The 18,573-nt window shown below is 43.8% G+C and overlaps 1 protein-coding gene across 8 annotated transcripts in view; it reads right to left on the minus strand.

The window, feature by feature from the left end:
* Positions 1-18,504, minus strand: part of SEPTIN11 (septin 11) — a 94,264-nt gene extending 75,760 nt beyond the window's left edge. For all 8 annotated transcript variants that reach the window (XR_011484585.1, XM_020894686.2, XM_020894685.2 and 5 more), the window contains exon 1: positions 18,386-18,504. Coding sequence is in view for 7 of the 8 variants with exons in the window: in XM_020894686.2 (XP_020750345.1) it covers positions 18,386-18,412 (27 nt within the window). In the remaining variant the exon portion in view is untranslated. The remainder of the gene's footprint in view (positions 1-18,385) is intronic.
* Positions 18,505-18,573: the final 69 nt, after the last annotated feature.

Genomic DNA, 18,573 nt, shown 5'->3' on the forward strand with positions numbered 1-18,573 from the left:
CCTTGATGCCTGACGTCAAAAGATTTATTCTATTTTGTCAGAGGTCTGAAATATTATTGAGATCACAACATCTCTGAAGTAAAAATTTCAGAGTTAAGCTTAAATGTCTCATTTTATACTTATTTTCAGAATCTGCAAAATGCCAAGATGCCACTTCTTTTACAGAAGTTGGTTTGACAACGGCAAAATTCAGTGGATTCGATTTAGAAAACTAGAAGAAAAAGTCTAAAGTTTAGAACACTGCTTTCTGTGGGCCCACTCACCACCCCCCATCATCACTACCATGGCCAAATCGGAGTTAGAATTAAATTACAATAACAGGGCAATGTTTTCAAAAGTTTCAAATCCTCAGTACAAATTGTAACATTACTATGACTGCCTATCAAACTATGCTGCTGTGGATCAAGACTTCCATTTCAACTGGCTTCTGCTGGCCTGAAAACTTAGACAAATCTAGCATCTGACTTCAGCTGAACAGTCTTTTCTTCAAGGCAAGGGAGACTTTTCAAACCAAACATAACATGTGGAAGGAAGACTGTTCCACGTGTGCACGGGGAGCTTTCAACCCACATCTCTCAGTAAAACTGTCCCAGCAGAACAGTGCTTGAGCCGGATAAACCGAGAAGGGCTGAATGGTCACTGACCATGGAAAATGCTAAGGATGGTTTTAGAAGACTGGGAAGATAGCCCAGTATAAGCTGGCCCTTGAACAACCCAGGGGTTAATCCTCATATAATTTATAGCCAGCCCTCCATACCAGTGGTTTCTCTGCATCCTTGGATTCACCAACTACAGATGTATAGTGCTGTAGTGTTTACTACTGAAAAATATCCACTTCTAAGTGGACCTGTGCAGTTCAAACCCGTGTTGCTCAAGGGTCAACTGTACTTAATTACCCTTTAGTCAAGTTACTATCTCCACTCACAGGAAACTAGCATTTTCGTAGTTCAGAAACAGCTGAAATCAACTAGTTCATGTGGTTGAACCCACCAGCAGGAAATTGGACACAATTAAAGGTAATTAACTGCCACATTCTTCTTCAATTTTCTTTCTTTTTGGTTGCACTGGATCTTTGTTGCTTTGTGTGGGCTTTCTCTGGTTGCGGTAAAGGGTGGCTTCTCTTGTTGCGGGGCAGGGACTCTAGGGCACACAGGATTCAGGAGTCGTGTCACAAAGGCTTGAGAGATAAGGCTCAGGAGTTGCGGCACACAGGCTCTCGTTGCTTCTCAGCATGTGAGATCTTTCCAGACCAGGGATGGAACCCATCTGTGCCCTGCACTGGCAGGCAGATTCTTAGCCACCGTGCCACCAGGGAAGTCCTGCCACATTTTTCTGTTGATGATCTAACTAGATTTTTGCTTCTTATAACCACTGGGCTTCCCATGTGATGCAGTGGTAAAGAATCAGCCTGTCAATACAGAAGACGCAAGAGACTCAGCTTCAATCCCTGGATCAGGAAGATCCCCTGGAGCAGGAAATGGCAACCCATGCCAGTATTCTTGCCTGGAAAATTCCATCGACAGAGAAGCCTGGTGGGCTAGAGTCCATGAGGTTGCAAAGAGTCAGACACGACTGAGTAACTCAATACACACAACCATTAGGGAGACGTAGTCTTTTGGAAAGAAGGGAATCAAGATTCAAAAAAACCATCACAGAAATTTTTATCAATAAAAATCTTCTGACGATCAGAAGACTCGTAAGTTGTTTTCTAAGTATTCTGTTCACCAAACATCTGCTTTTGTTTATTTGCTTGTTTTCCAAGACTCTGAATGTCACAAATAAGTCCTAGAAAATACATTTTCCTTCAGGCAGGAAGAAGAGAAGAAGGGGGAGTGCTGGCTTCCTGCTGGGTGGGGAAGGGTAAATGAGAAACTTCAGTCTCAGCTGAACTCCCCAGAACTCAACTTCCCATCTCAAAGGCAGGCCCTGATGAGGTGACCTCTAAAGCCTCTCCTGGCTCTAGCACTAACAATTTCTTGGAATCTGGTAACAGACCTTATTCTACCTATATCCACTTGTGTTTTACATCATCTGACTGCCAAGCTCATAAATTATTTCACAGCCTGTAAGGAACAGCCATTAACTGTCACTGGACCTCAACCAAAATGAAAAAAAAAAAAAAAAAAAGGGAAAAAATCCAACCCTATTCACTATGTATAGCAAGTATTTTCGCAGAGGAGTATTATGCATCAGACACCACACTTGCAAGAAGGCCTCCCATTCCCTCTGCCGTGGATCCTGGTCACACCACACAACTCTGGTTCTATTTCTCCCAAATGGATCAAACCTGTCTGGAGAGATCCTGCGAAGAAAACAATCTACAAGTTTTGCTGCTGCCTTCAAACTATGCAGACATTTTCATATCAGAATTCAAGGAATTGCTTCTGTTTTAAAAACCAGCACATTTCCCACACAAAGTGCTTTAATTGCTCAAAAGTTAAAGCATTCGAAAAGACATACCAAAATTTAAAAACTTGAATGATTTCTTTATTCAAATACAAGAAAAATAAATGAATTATTTCCGATGGAAATCAGACTGCAAACTGGCAGGCACAGCCCATGAACATGTGTATGTGGCCCACACAGTATTTTAAAATATTTGATTCAGTTGCCAGCATTTTCAGATGGGAATATTTCACCTCAAAGTCTTAAATGTCCTTCTCTTGAAAAATTGAAAACTATGACACCTCTAACACCCTCATTTCAACAGCTAAAATCAAGAGGTGGCACATGCTTGTGCATTTATAGTAATTTAATTGAAGAATCATTAGCCTCCAACTAATAAAAATTAAAAAAAAAAAAAAAATAATTGAAGAATCAGTGTTGTCCCTTTTGGTACTTTTTTCTCTCAAATAAATGAACCAAACAATCAAGCTTACCATGGTCAAAGATGGTTTGATGCATCAGTATCTCTCCCTTACTATCTCACCATGTCTCCCTTACTATCTCACCATGCCATAAATAATTCACTCCAGAACAAAACTGAGGCCTGGTGGCTCAGATGGCAAAGAATCTACCTGCAATGCAGGAGACTCGGGTTCGAACTTTGGGTCAGGAAGATCGATCCCTTAGAGAAGGGAATGGCTACCCACTCCAGTATTCTTGCCTGGGAAATTCCATGGACAGAGGAGCCTAGCAGGCTACAGTCTATGGGGTGGCAAAGAGCCAGACACAACTGAGTGACTAACACTTTAAAGGCTGCTAGATTGCTAGTAAACCACAGTAAACCATGGCTCATAACTAGTTTAAAAGAGAACATGTAAGGTAAACTTCTATTTTTTATTAGTGTTATGGTTACATTAAGTTCGACATTTTTCTAATGGTAATTAAGTATAAGAATGCTTGAGATCTAGATTATATGAATTTATTTTCTTTTTCAGGGCATGTTATTGCTAGATATGTTTAGATCTAATATAAGAGTTTTTCAAAATCTATAAACTTAATAATACATGAAAAAAAAAGAAAAGAACCTGCTACTCTTGCTAATTTTATGTCCTCTTTACTGAAAATAGTTGCTATATTCTCCTAATCAGGTCACAGTCATTTTAAAAGCCTTAACAGTTTGTCTCTATCCTGCATGAAAAGGACAGAGCAACAGATTTGACAAACCATTTCCCTAAATCTTGCCCTACCATGGATTCAAGTATCTCTTGTCAAGTGGAGATAAGGAGGCTCATTTCATGGGAGTATTATGTGCAAAACGGCATAAATCTTGACTCCTGGCAACATTTATATGTAGGGTATTAACCAGCTATTCACTGTCTCCACAAACCATGAGATAAAACCTAACTGGACTAGAGATGTAGATGATGAGATCAGACAAAGCTCTTCCCTCCCTCCCAGGAATGTGGTTAACAAAAGACCAAGGGAACACAAAGGGCAGACTCAGGGACACGGAAAAGGAACAGCATCCTGTCGCAACTCTGGGCTTGTAGTTTTTCAGAATGTTGCTAACATCTTTCATAGCTCTTCTTCTAGAGCATATTATCTTTCTCCATCAAAGGACAGCTGAGCCAAGGCCTGGGAGCATTTCTGATGATACACGAGATCCTTTTACCATCACAAATTCATTCCCCTTGAATCCTGAGATCATAAGTATAGGATTCCAAATTTAGAATATACATATGCTGCACTCTATCCTAAGGAAGAAAATCATTATTAGCCCCTAAATTGAACTACAAAAGCAGAGCAACAATTGCTGCTTTATGTTGTGAAGGAAAAATGCACTTTTAAGTATCACTGATGCCAGCATTATTTCCTTCAGTGTGACCATATGACCAAAATGTGCTTGCTACAAGGGCTTCTTTTATAAACAGAAACATAAAAAACAAACAGGTATTTCCTGTAATGATCTCCACCAGTAACAGGCATCAATTTTCAGCCCCAAAGATAAGATTTTCATAACTGACTTCTTCATACTCTTATAGAAACATTTCCCTCCCACAAGGATATTTGCAAAACTGCAAGCAGATTGAGAAATAATGTATCTGCTCTAACAGAGATCATAAGAATCTGCCATTCTGAAAAGTAGGTAGGCATGACAGAGGTCTGTTTAATCAAAGCTATAGTTTTTCCAGTAGTTATGTAAGGATGTGAGAGTTGGACCATAAAGAAGTCTAAGGGCCTGTGGAGAAAAGGGAACCCTCTTACACTGTTGGTGGGAATGCAAATTAGTACAGCCACTATGGAAAACAGTGTGGAGATTTCTTAAAAAGCTGGAAATAGAACTGCCATATGACCCAGCAATCCCACTTCTGGGCATACACACCAAGGAAACCAGATCTGAAAGAGACACGTGCACCCCAATGTTCATCGCAGCACTGTTTATCATAGCCAGGACATGGAAGCAACCCAGATGCCCATCAGCAGACGAATGGATGAGGAAGCTGTGGTACATATACACCATGGAATATTACTCAGCCATTAAAAAGAATTCATTTGAATCAGTTCTAATGAGATGGATGAAACTGGAACCCATTATACAGAGCAAAGTAAGTCAGAAAGATAAAGACCATTACAGTATACTAACACATATATATGGACTTTAAAAAGATGTAAAAAAGATGTTAATGATAACCCTATATGCAAAACAGAAAAAGAGACTCAGATGTATAGAACAGACTTGTGGACTCTGGGAGAAGGCGAGGGTGGGATGTTTCAAGAGAACAGCATTGAAACATGTATATTATCTAGGGTGAAACAGATAACCAGCCCAGGTTGGGTACATGAGACAAGTGCTCGGGCCTGGTGCACTGGGAAGACCCAGAGGGATCGGGTGGAGAGGGAGGTGGGAGGGGGGACTGGGATGGGGAATACATGTAAATCCATGGCTAATTCATTTCAATGTATGACAAAAACTACTGTAATGATGTAAAGTAATTAGCCTCCAACTAATAAAAATAAATGGAAAAAAAAAAAAAAGAAGTCTAAGGGCCAAAGAACTGATGCTTTTGAACTGTGGAGCGAAGAAGATGCTTGAAGACTCCCGTGGACAAGGAGATCAAACCAGTCAATCCTATTGAATCCTATTGAATATTCCCTGAATATTCATTGGAAGGACTGATGCTGAAGCTCTAATACTTTGGCCACCTGAGGCGGAGAGTTGACTCACTGGAAAAGACCCTGATGCTGGGAAAGATTGAAGGCAAAAGGAAAAGAGGGCAGCAGAGAATGAGATGGTTAGACAGCATCACTGACTCAACAGACATGAATCTGAACAAACTCCAGGAGAGAGTGAAGGACAGGGAAGCCTCGTGTGCTGCAGCCCATGAGGTCAAGAAGAATCTGACATGACTTAGCAACTGAACAACACAAGGAGTGACTTAGTGCTGCCAGCTTTAACTTAGCAAATCAGTCCATCTGGCAAGTGTGACAGAGAGCTCTGGACTCAATGTGAGCCCCCATCAAGCTAGCACTCTCTGGAACCAAGTGATGGGAGGAGACTGGGCTAAAGAAAAAGATCCTCACCTTCCTTTCCACCTTTTCACAGATCCTATGACTCTATAGCACTGTTGGCATTCAATTAAGCTCAATGATAAACACCGTATGTGAATAATGTTTGTTTAAATTACCCATGAACTCAAAGTTCACAGTGAAAGTGAAAGTGAAGTCGCTCAGTCGTGTGTCCAACTCTTTGTGACCCTGTGGACTGTAGCCTATCAGGCTCCTCCGTTCATGGGATTCTCCAGGCAAGAATACTGGAGTGGGTTGCCATTTCCTCCTCCAGGGGATCTTCCCAACCCAGGGATCAAACCCGGGTCTCCCTCTTTGCGGGGCAGACACTTCACCCCCTGAGCCACCAGGGAAGGCCTAAGTTCTCAGTCAGCACAGGTAAGCAAGTCCTGGTACAGCGACTGTTCAAAGTCTGGGCTCAAGCTTGGCTTTTCTGAATATGATACTGATGAAATGTTTCAAGCATACACAACATATCACATCTGTATACTCAATACGTAGCTTCATCAAACCATAGCTTTTCCCACCCATATACTTCACATCTTTATTTTTAATCATAGATACATTTGAAGATCCCTGAGTACCTCGCTGATACCATTCCCCTACTTCCCCAGATCACCTTCTTAGTTTTTAAAACAAAATGAAAAAAAAAAAAAGGGAAAAAAAATAAAACAAAATGAGATTGGACTGTGCCTAGAATTTACTTCAAAATAGTTTGGGGGACTGATGGGTGGGGAAGAGAAGAGAAAAGGGGAACTAAGATGAACTAAGACTGGTCTGGGTGATGAGAGAACATTACAATGAACACTTCCATCCCTACTCTGTGTATGATAGTTTCCTCAACAAAAAAGATTTCTAAAAATTGAGACAGACATCAGGTTGTAAATATCTCTAGACTATACTCCTAAAGGTTCCCTATTCACAGTGCGATAGCCACTAGCCACATGTAGCTATTTAAAGCAAATGAATTAAACCAGACAAAAAATTTAATTCTGTAGTTGTACCAGTCATATTTCAAATGTTAAACAGCAACCTGTGGCTAGCAGCTACCATAACTGATCAATGTAGTAGGAGAATGTTTCCATTGTCATAGAAAGCTCTACCTGACTGCTCTGGTCTGCAGCCTAGGGTGGTATCTGGAACCTCTATTTGGAAAGAAGAGGTATAACCAATAGTCAGAAGACTTGGCCTTAAGAGCATCAAGTCTGAGTCCTGATCTGTCAAAATAGGGGCTGATGGGCTTGGATCAAGAATAATATCTAATCAAACTACCTCACAATGTTATTTCAAAAATCACCTTTTACCCATTGAAATCTTATCACAGGAAAAATGTACGCAATTGCACAACTTCAACTAGGACATCACTGCTGTCTGTGCAGTTGAGTTTAATGGTAAAGCCAATGTGCAAATTAGCAACATTTCAAATGTATATTTTGAAATATACATATATTTTGAAAAGACCAAAAAAAACCAACAAAACTGAAAAATGATTCCAGTTTTAGTTTGAAAAAAGGAGAAATCACACATTTCAGCTTCCAATTTATTAAGTTTCTCCTCCCACTACCTTTATTTTAGAACAGAAAAACAACTTTTTACTTTTTTAAAAAAACACTTCATTTTCTCATGGTTGGGATTAAAAATTAAATCAAATTGCTGATGGAAGATTACCTAAGGTCAGTGGGGGGAATGAATGCAAAAATCCAGGCTGATGACTGACTATGGGCCAAGCTTTCATCTATATCTAATGAGGTAATTTCTTCTTCCCAGACAGACTGAGTACATCTTTATTTTTATTTCTTTACTTTTTAATTGTGGATTATGCCATGTGGCAGGTGGGATTTTAGTTCCCAAACCAGGGATTGAACCCAGTGCCACGGCATTGAGAGCACCCAAGTCCTAACCACTGGGCCACCAGGGAATTCCTTTCAAGATTTTGAATCTTAGTGACAGGGAGCTCCATTTGCCAAAAAAGATTTTTGCTTCTGGCTTGGTTTAGTGGGAGAATGAGAAGGAATAAGGTTTTGACACTTCACTCATGCATGGTGCTGGCCCAGGTTCAGTGTCTATTGACTTAAAGAAACAGGGAAACAGGAAAGACCTTTGAGGAATAAGAAAACAAAATCTTTAAGAAAGAAGAAGTAACATTCAGCAGTATCCCTAACTCCGCAATATGCCTACATAAATGTTTGTTATAGAAAGTCCCTGAGAATTCTCATCTCTCTCACTCTCACCGGGTTATATAAAATCCAATTTAGACTAAGGTCTCTTTAGCTATAAAAGCCAACTTTGGAACAGCAGCTAGTGACAACAAATTAATTATCAGTCATTTCAATGGCTGATCTTAATTTCATACTCTGCCTTAAGTTCATAAAATACTTTAGCATTCTGTTTTCTGAATCAGGAAAATTTGATTACCAGCAACTAAAAGGCTTCTTCAGCGGGCCAAGAGATAAAACTGTGCTTCAGGACCAACCAATATCCCCCAAGGGAGAAGTGATTCAAAGGTTGACTAAGGATTGGAAGAGTCTTTGAAAACAAAGAAGTACCTAATAGGTGAACAATCAAACCATTCCAGCAGTGGTGGCATAGTCTGACTGCCCACCCACACAGAAAGTCAAACCAAATCTCAGAGAGGAGCAAAGGTGACAAGTTTGGTGGGATTTGGAGAATGAATCCATTTGGCTTCTGTTTTCAAATATCTCTTCCACATCAGAAACCACCCCTGAGCTAAACTTCTACAAAGAGCCAGGATGATTTGAACAATTATCCTAAGAACTCCCGGGTAGATACATAAATTAATCTGGGCCCTTAAAATCGCCCAACATTAGTTAAAGAAAAACTCTTTCAAGAATTGCTACCTCGTTTTTCCAATCTTTATGGACAGTGTAACTCCCAAATTTCTTTTTCAAAAAGGTTTAAGCTTTGGCCCAAGTTCATAGTCCAGGCATATATCAAAAACACTTTTCGTAGCTGAGTAATATTGTAAACTAGATAGCAAGTGGGAATTTGCTATGTGACAACGGGAGTTCAACCCAATGCTGACAACCTAGAAGGGTGGGATGGGGTGGGAGATGGGAGGGAGAATCACAAGGGACATATTAGGTATACCTGTGGCTGATTCATGTTGATGGATGGCAGAAATCAACACAATATCGTAAAGCAATTATCCTCCAATTAAAAACAATTTTCTTTAACTTTCTAAACGTATTTAAATAAAAAAAGGACATCACAAGAAAACACACACACACATACACATCTTCCCTCATACACTCTGTATCTAGTTTCTGGGTAACAAAATATGTCACTGACTTGAAATCAGCATGATAAACAAGTTACAGCACAAACTAGGCTCGATGCACTCAGAAAAAGCACCTGCAAACTGGGGAGGATGAGAATTCCATTCCAAGGATCTAAGGAGGAAAATCATAGAAAAGTTTAGGGGACAGAGAGGCCTTTTTCCTAAGACCAGTTTTTATAGAAGTCTGAAGTCTGACCTCTAGTAAATAGTAAAAATCTGATAAAAGATCAGTTTGTTGTGAACCTTTTTTTTTTTTTTTACATCCAGAGTGCTTTGTTATGTTACAAAAGTAACATGCAAGCTCCCTCATCTGCATAAGGCAAAAAAAGAGGCACAAACCAGGAAACAAGGTGTTTTCACCCAGTTTTCCCCAAAAGGCAGAAACCTGAGACAAGAGCGTGTGTACACACAGCTATTTTGAAAAGTGATCCCAAGGAACAGGAGTGGGGACCTGGAATAGTTTAACAGAGAAAGAGGAAAACCATGCTAAAGGATGGAGCCAGTCACCCCTGTGGGCTGGGGCCCACGTGGACCCTCTGAGGAGCCCTATCTATTGTGTTTCAGAATTGTACAACTTAGTAACAAAAGATAGGAGTACTTTTCTACCAGCTTCCATCCCCAGCAGTCAAAGGTGGGCCCACAGAATGGTAGCAACCTTGGATATCCAGATTTGCATATAGGTCAGAATAGCTAAGCAGAACCCAAGTGGCTATAGCAGAAAAACTTGGGGAAGAAAGCTGCAGAGATGAGGTCTGTGCCTGCCAGAGTTCAGCACAGCACAGCTGGAATTAAAGAGGACTACATCAGTGAAAGCACCAGGTGTACTAACTCATTTAATCCTGTAAACCTTTGAGCAAGGTACTGTAATTATCTGGGGGCTTCCCAGGCAGCCCAGTGGTAAAGGATCTGCCTGCCGATGCAGGAAACAGTGGTTTGATCCCTCGGTCCAGAAGATCCCCTGGAGAAGGCAATGCCAGAGCACTCCAGTATTCTTGCTTGGAAAATCCCATGGACAGAGGAGCCCAGTGGACTTCCACCGTGGGATCACAAAGAGTCAGACATGGCTGAGCACGCACTATAATTATTTTACATATGAGGACTGAGAGGTGGCCTGTCTAAGGTCATAAAGGAGGTCAAATGGCAGAGCTGATACCCAAGGACTCCTCCAGCAGTCTGGCTCTAGAGCCCACCTTCTTAACCAAAACGCTGCATACAGTCCTCCATCCAAGTGGTCTGCAGGGACAACATCGGCGGCTGGGTGAATCTAGATACAGAGCGCAGACCACACTAGGCCATTCTATATAAGGGGCTTGAGCATCTGCATATTTGGGGGTCCACGGGGATCCTGGAACCAGTCCCCATGGACACCGAGGGAAACAACTATACTAGTATCTCTCAGTAGAGAGAAAACAACACAAAGAAGAAGGGGGTCATAGATGTATCTGCATTTAGGAACAGACAGGCCTGGGGAAAAAAAGACTGATTTGGAAGCATCCTAAGGGAAATCAGCCTATCAAGCAGCTGGAAATCCTAATGGCCTCAAAACCAATTCCCAGAGAGCAGAGTCCCAGAGCTGGGGCCAGCACAGAAGGTCTTTGAGAAGGTCACCGCCCATCCCTTATCTGGTGGTGATGCTACTTGGAAGTTCACTGTGGAAGAACAGGAACAGTAACACTCTCAGCCCTCAGTTCGTCTCGGCTGAACACTTTCTCCCTCTCTCTTCAGTTTACAAAATCCAGCAGGAATCACAGAAATCAAACAGACCGAGAGAAATCACTACTGACAGGGAGACAATTTTACAAAATAAGGACACGTGGCTCTCCAGAAGACGCCCTGACTAGGAAGGGGAACGTGTTAGTCACTCAGTCGTGTCCGACTCCTTGCAACCCCATGGACTGTAGCCCGCCAGGCTCCTCCATCCATGGAATTCTCCAGGCAAGAATACTGGAGTGGGTTGCCATTTCCTTCTCCAGGGGATCTTCCCAACCCAGGGATCAAACCCGGTTTCCTACACTGCAGGTAGATTCTTCACTGTCTGAGCCACCAGGTATGGTGAAATCTTGCTATTGAACACCCTCCCCCATCCCATCCAGCCTGGCCACGTGACCAGCAGAGCCCCTCTCTGCAGAAGACTACCCACCTCCATCCTGCTGAATTTAGAAATGACCATTTATTTTGGCCAGTGAGCTTCACATTGGAAGTGACTCCTCCAAGAGCCTGGAAAGTCAGTTCAGGGTTCAGCCTGCCTCCTTCTCCTCTGGTACCAGACTGGCAACGTCCAGAGAAGAGGACAGGACACTCCCTCAGCTGGGTCCAAAGGTCAGCTCAGCATGGAGCAGATCTCAGAGGAAGGAACAGACAGGGACTCTGCGTGAGAAAACAAACCTCTCCTGGGTAAGCCACCAGATCTTAGGAGCAGTTTGTTACCTCAACAGAACTGAGTCTCCCTGACCAACATAAACGGTAGGTCCGTATGCACGTTGGTTAAGAGCCATGGGTTCCAAAGCCAAATTCTCCCAACTGGTTGTACCAGATCAGGTGAGTGATGACTTCTTTGTGCCTCAGTTTCCCTGCCTACATTACTTCTTAGGAATTGTGAGGATTAAGAGAGAACTGTCTTGACAGTAATTTAAACAGAAAAACACTTAAAAAGTCAAGATGCTACACAGGTTTCCTGTACAGAGAAGTTGTGAGTCAAGCCTCTTCCTTGCAACAGCAGGTCTGAGTAAATTTAATGGGCACCCTTAATGAGATTCATGAAGTTTATACTGGCATGAAAATGGTACACAAAGGGAGATGAATGAAAATGGATTAAGTCTTAGGAGGACCCTGGCTTTTAAGACGTTCCTCCTGTCTTCACAGGATCCAATGGGTTTTTAGTTTTCTTTATGGACAACACACAATCTGAGGCGGGAGGAGTCCTGGCATTCTCCCCACCCCACCCTTTAGGACTCAGCTGCTTCAGTGTCTAAGACTTTAGTTCTACCTTTTGAGGAAGAGCTCAATACAGATAACTAGACAGAGGAAGACCTGGTGATACTGGATCCCTCCTCCTCTCCCTGCCCTTCCCATTCTTCCTCTGTTCTTTAAGGGCTAAATTTGGCCATGAAAGGAATCAACTCCCCCGAACCTTCCCTGAAACCTGAAGAATTAGTGCTCTGAAGATTTTCAGTGTCTTCTATCAACCAAGTGCAAGAATCTGGGATATTGTAAGTTGCGGGGCGGCTGGACAGCATCGAAAATACTGAAAATGCTATGCAGTCAATACCCATGTCCCGAAGAATGCACCACAAAAGTGATGTGGTCTCTTTCCATCACCTCTCCAGCCTCCTATCTGTCTACCAATCCCCCATCTTGAATGCTGATGTCCCTGCTACGCTGGATTTCCTTAGGAGGCTCTGCCTCACCTCAGAGCTTTGCACACGCTGTTCCCTTGGCTTGGAACACTTCCCCATCTCGTTTTCCTTGCTAAATCCTAGTGCTTGCTCATCCTTTAGAGAAATTTGATGAGAGCAGCAGGAACAGCATCTCAAGTACCCACATCATAACCTCAGCACCTGCACAAAGAAACTGCACATGAAGTATCTGATAAAGCAGATGGATTAGCCAAGATGAAGCCAGATAAAGCCAAGAATGACTACTGATGCATTAGGGTGTTGAGAGTGGTTTTGTTTTTCCATTTTTAACCTATCTATATTACAGTGATTCTGCTTCTATGACCAAAAAAAAAAAAAAAAGGTTAGAAAGTAAAAAAATTCATAAATTCTTTCCAAAGGAATGTTAGTCATCAAAAGTAGACACATTCTATGTCTGTTTTCACAACAATCTTAACGTAATAATTTTTTTTAAAAAGGCAGAAACAAAACTGCCCCTTGTCAGACCCCAAAGATGCCCTTTTGGAGCGTGAAGTCATTCCTACTTCTCCAGTGCACCCTGTCCTGCCATTCTAGCCCAGCAGACAAAGTCCATCGACACAACTCAACCTCCTGCATCCTTTGACCCAAGTGACACGCTCACTCTCACCCACTGGCATGGATCCAGAAGAGGTGGCTCTGATGCCTGGTCATATCAGGCAACAGACCTGATTTCTACCTCAGGCCAGGCCTGAGATAATGCAAATTTGCTTCTTAGAGCACTAGCATTCTTTTTAGAAACTTGTCTGTTTCACCTTAGCGCCAGTTATGTTTCTCTGCTCAACAGAAGCTGCACTGATGGGCTGCCAAGAGGCCTGAGCGGGTAGAAGAGGTATTGTTTAGTTGGAAGGGAGTTTTCTGTCAATCTGGATTAAAACTAACAAACCCAAAACAGAGGGGGTATCAATTATATTGCAAAGTAGCTCTCCCTGGGAAAAAGGATAGAAGCTTTAGATCTACTGGGTCTTTGCTTCAATAATGGTTCAGCTTGGCTGACCCCGGGTGAGACGGTCTAACTAAGGCTATGAAAGACAGTTCCCCAAAAATGATAAAATCCAAGAGCGGTCCCTACCCTGCTCCTCCCCCAACCAAGTGCAGGCCCTGTGAAAAGAAAGAGAGGCACAGAAAACTGTAGCTGGCTCCACAAGGAGTCAAAACCCGAGCATCATTATCAGTTGTGGCATCATCAATGAGTGGTAACAGACACTGAGTCTTCTGGTAATTAATCAAAGCAGGCCATCCGAATCATTCATTCTTTTGTCTGGACACAAGACATATGGTGGCCCCTGTGAAAGCTAAGCATCTGTTTCCTTCATTATATGAATGTCCAATTAGTCACACAGGGTCTTCCCAGGCACATAGTTTGGTTTATTTATTTTCTACATATATCCCCTCTTTTTTGAATTTCCTTTCCATTTATGTCACCACAGAGCACTGAATAGAATGCTATACAGTAGGTTCACATTAGTTATCTATTTTACGGTTGTTGTGGTTTAGTTGCTCAGTCATGTCTGAGTCTTTTGTGACCCCATGGGCTGCAGCCTGCCAGGCTCCTCTGTCCATGGGATTTCCCAGGCAAGAACACTGGAGTGGGTTGCCATTCCTTTCCCCAAGGGATCTTCCCGACCCAGGGATCAAAAACATGTCCCTTGCACTGCAGGTAGATTCTCTACCACAGTGTATGTATGTTGATCCCAATCTCCCAATTCAACAGTCTGGTTTCTTAGTAACAATTTATATGGTACGGGTTATGCTTGCTGGTATAAACCTCAAAAACTGGATGAAAATAACACTCTAAGGACTGTTATATAAGGACAATGGGATTATGAGTAGCTTTGGTCTTTTAATCAACTACTTGGGTCGATTTTTCATTGTGATGTAGAGACATCATTTCTAAAGATATTTTAAAAGATAGAAAAATAATCCACAGCTTTCAAAAGATTTACTCCTTCTCCAGGTCCAACAACCAGAGACTTCCATGTAGGGGCCACATCCTCAAGTCATAAAAATGGCAATTTTACTACAAGGGAAAATAACTTTTCATTGCCAGTCCTCACCCTCTGGCTGAAGACAGACCATATCTTAGGAACTGCCTATAAAAACCCTCAAACAGATAATAACCCTCAAACAGATAAGATCCTTCACCTGCATCATAGCTATTCACTCAGCAACAGGCTCGTAATTTCCTTTCTCCCTAAATGGCTTACATACTCTGTTGAAGTTTGTTTCTGTAATACACACAGACACTAAATCTTTCAGAAAATAAAAGCTCCAGGTAAGAAGGAATTTCTCAGTTGTTCACTATTGTATCCTGAGCACCTAGAAGAGTACTGGCACAGAGGAGGTGTTTAACAGTGTTAAAGGAGCTAATGAACAAATGTGATTTTCTATTCCTTTGGGTACAGTGAATAAACAATAATTAAACGTGTTTCTTGAAAAAGTTTCTTGATATCACAGAAGACTCTCCACCACTGGAAAAGTTTAAACACTTCTATTAGGCATAACGCAGAAAATATTTCTGCATTGTGGAGGAGGCTGGACCAAATGACCTCTAAAACCCCTCTAAACCCCCCAGACCCTATAACTTGATGAACACCACTCCCTGAGAGGATCAGCTGCTTAAAGCCTGTTACCAGGTAGAGTGAATTACCATGCTCTGATTAAAATAAAGTTAATAGCTGCCCTGGGACTTGGATGCCAAAATACTAACTCATCCAAAATGCGGACATATCCCTAGGGAAAAAATGCTCTTGCTAATCACCAGTCACACTCAGGAAACAGCAGATGTGCCTGAGGGGCCTCTGAGAGCCAAATACAAAATCCATTCTTGGGAAAATGGCGCAGCTAGGGGTCGAGATCAAAATGGAAATAAACAGAATCCACCAGACTGAAGCTCCTGTCGCCCAGCCAACAACAAATCCACTTGAGACGTCTCAGTTTAGCCTTGAAATTAAAACGGTTATAACTGAATACAACCACTTCAGAAGACAGAAAATATTACCTCTGGATATGTAAAGATTTTTGCTCAGTAAAATGTCGTATTTACCTGGGATATCAGATTAAGATGTTCAAGTCCAAGAATATCAGTCTCAAGTTGAGGGCAACTTATTTTGACTGAACTTTTCTTCAATCTGAATGAGAGAGGCAGTCTATAGGGAAAGGAGATGTATTCATGGTTTCCTAAACAACTAAACAACAACAAAAACTAATTCTAAAGGACTAACTAGGGACATTCCATCCACAATCATAACTTTTAAGTAATTCTTTTTTCTCAACACACCCTTCCCTTCTTTTGCTCAAATCACAGACTAGGTAAGGGAAAAGGAGCGGGCATCGAATTCTATCATCAAGGACTCTGCATAGAAGCCTTGGGGCTGGGTTAGGAGAATCTTTTGGTTCACTGGGGTTGTTCTGAAGACATAAGTGCAAATACTACACTGAGACAGTAACCGAATGAACCAAGTGAAACCGTTCAACAATTCCTTGCAAGCTGCCTGAAAAGACTGTAACTTTGTAGTCAACTCCTGATCACCCCTACCACAACTTGATCCAAAAAAAGTCTTCTGTTTTCAAACTGTAAGTAATTTAATCTTAATTCTAGTGACAACAGGGAATGTGCAGAGAAAGCAGTCACCTCCTCTGTGCACATATACTTTGTAAAGTCACCTCTGTTTTTGAATGAGCAAGGTCTTACACAAGAATTCTGAGGGATTAAGTTCACATCTGGTTGGCAGACCTGGTGTTGGATATGATTACGGCCACACAACTGAGTCTTAAATCCACATACTGTTCCTATTTAGCTGACATATATGAACTAACTAATTTATAGAAAATGGGCAGCAAATTATTTCTTCCACCTCCCCCTTGCCCCAAGAATGCACCAGCAATAGGTGTCACTGAAAGGCATCCTCCCCCTACACACACAGAATATTTGCATTCCTAGCCACTGTCCAATTATCTTGTTATTTTAGTTATCTGAATCACTGCTCTGGAAATGAGAGAGAGAGAGAGAGAGAGAGAGAGAGAGAGAGAGAGAGAGAGAGAGAGAGAGTGTGTGTGTGTGTGTGTGTGTGTGTGTGTGTGTGTGTGTTGGGGAAGGGGGTAGGGTAGGCGGATGGGGGTGGTAATTTAACCAGATGAACTTGACCTCTCTGGACCTCAATTTTCTCACCAGCAAAATAAAGGGATCAGCCCAGAGACTTTGCAAATTCCCTCAGTAACAACAATCTATGACCACTAATTATCAAGAGGAGGCCTGAATTCTGAAGAGTATGTCATTAAATATTAGAGTTTAAAATGCCTAGAAGACCCACAGTTACGCTTCAATAGGACCACTGCGCATGTTCCGACGGTGGAGAATGCCTTCGAAAACACCTCTGGCAGCTGAACCACCAAACCTGGTTAGAACCCGGAGAGGGGCTCCGCTAAATGAAGAGGAAGAGGTGCAAAAAGAGAGGGTGTCTGGGGGAGGAGTTGCAAGAAGAACCGGGAGCGGGGGTGTCTGAGAGCAGAGTCTTGCGTTTGGCACTTCTGGGTTTTCAGAGCTTCCAGGATCTCCCGGAGACTTGGGTCTATACCTACAAACCCTCCGCAGCCACCACCTGCAGCTCCACAGCGGTGAGCAGGCGAAGAGGAAAGGAACCGGCGGTGACGGAGCGGGAAGAGCCTCTCTCAGAGAGCCCACAAAGCCCGTGGGACGAAAATGGACTTTAAAGAGCGACAAAGAAAGGGGGAAACAGAAAGAAAAAGGACGCCGCCTTCCCCACCCGGCTCTGCTCCTTTCAGTTTAAAAAAAAAAAAAAGGAAAAGGCCGCCGCCGCCCCTTCCCTTCGCCCTTCACCCGGGATGCGGAGCCCGGCTGAAGCCGCGCCCTTGAAGTCCCGCTGCCGTCCAGGCCGGCTCCTGAGTCGCCCACTGAGCCCTGCACCCCCGCCCCGCCCGCTAGCCCGCGGCCTGAGCATCCCCCTCCCTCCCTCCCCGGCTCCCTCGCCCCAGTCCCAGGGCACCCGATTCTCCACGCACCCGCCATCCCTTCCTCTTCCCGCGCCCCCGCCTCCGGCCTTCCAACCGCAGTAAGACTTCCACCCACCCGGACAAGGGGGCCCTTTGAAAACTTTGTGTGTGTATCCAGGGCTTTTGTCCACATCCTGGGCAGGGCCCGGTTACCGGCGTGGGTGCCGGAGGGTGTCCGGAATCTCACAAGGCACTGGGGAAGCCACCACGGAAATCCCTCTCCTTTATTTTTGAGCCGGTTTTTGCCACCCTAAGACACGGCGCTTGGACTAACAATTCCCACGCCCTGGTCGCCCCTCGGCGCGGGGGAGCCGGGAGGAAAGCCCCGCACCCGGCGCCTTTCTCCACCGCCACGAGAGAAAAGCTGTGCGCAGGGAGAGGGAGGCAGCCGAGAAACACCGTGGCCAAAACGACCCTGTTAAAAAATAAAAAAATAAAACAGGAAAGGGGTCCTTTTTCTCCCACATCCCCAGAACCTGGGCGATCCACTGTTGCATCACGTAGTAGCCCAGCCTCCCGGCTCCTCGCCCTCCCCTTCGCCCCAGACGCGCGCCCAAATTCATGCACACACCCAGAGCCACCGCCGCAGCCGTCCCGCGCCCCCGCCCCGGCCCCCGGGGTCCCCGCCGATACCCTCCCGCCCAGCGGCAACTCCCACCCCCACCAGCGCCGGAGGAGAGGCGGACGAGGAAAGCGAGGCCCCACTCACAGATGGTCTCCCCACGGCCACGGCCATCGCGGCGGCGGCGGCGGCTCTGGCTGCGCCCGGGTGCTCTCCGCCAACACTAGCGGCTGCTGCTCGGGCTCCGGCTCGCCACCCCCGCGCCTCCCTCGCGGCTGCGCTCTGCTAGCGCCCGAATCCCGCGCGCCACCAGCAGCATCTGCTGCCCCCACGCC

The sequence above is a fragment of the Odocoileus virginianus genome, chromosome 29, assembly GCF_023699985.2.
Source record: "Odocoileus virginianus isolate 20LAN1187 ecotype Illinois chromosome 29, Ovbor_1.2, whole genome shotgun sequence".
NCBI classification, from domain to species: Eukaryota; Metazoa; Chordata; class Mammalia; order Artiodactyla; family Cervidae; genus Odocoileus; species Odocoileus virginianus.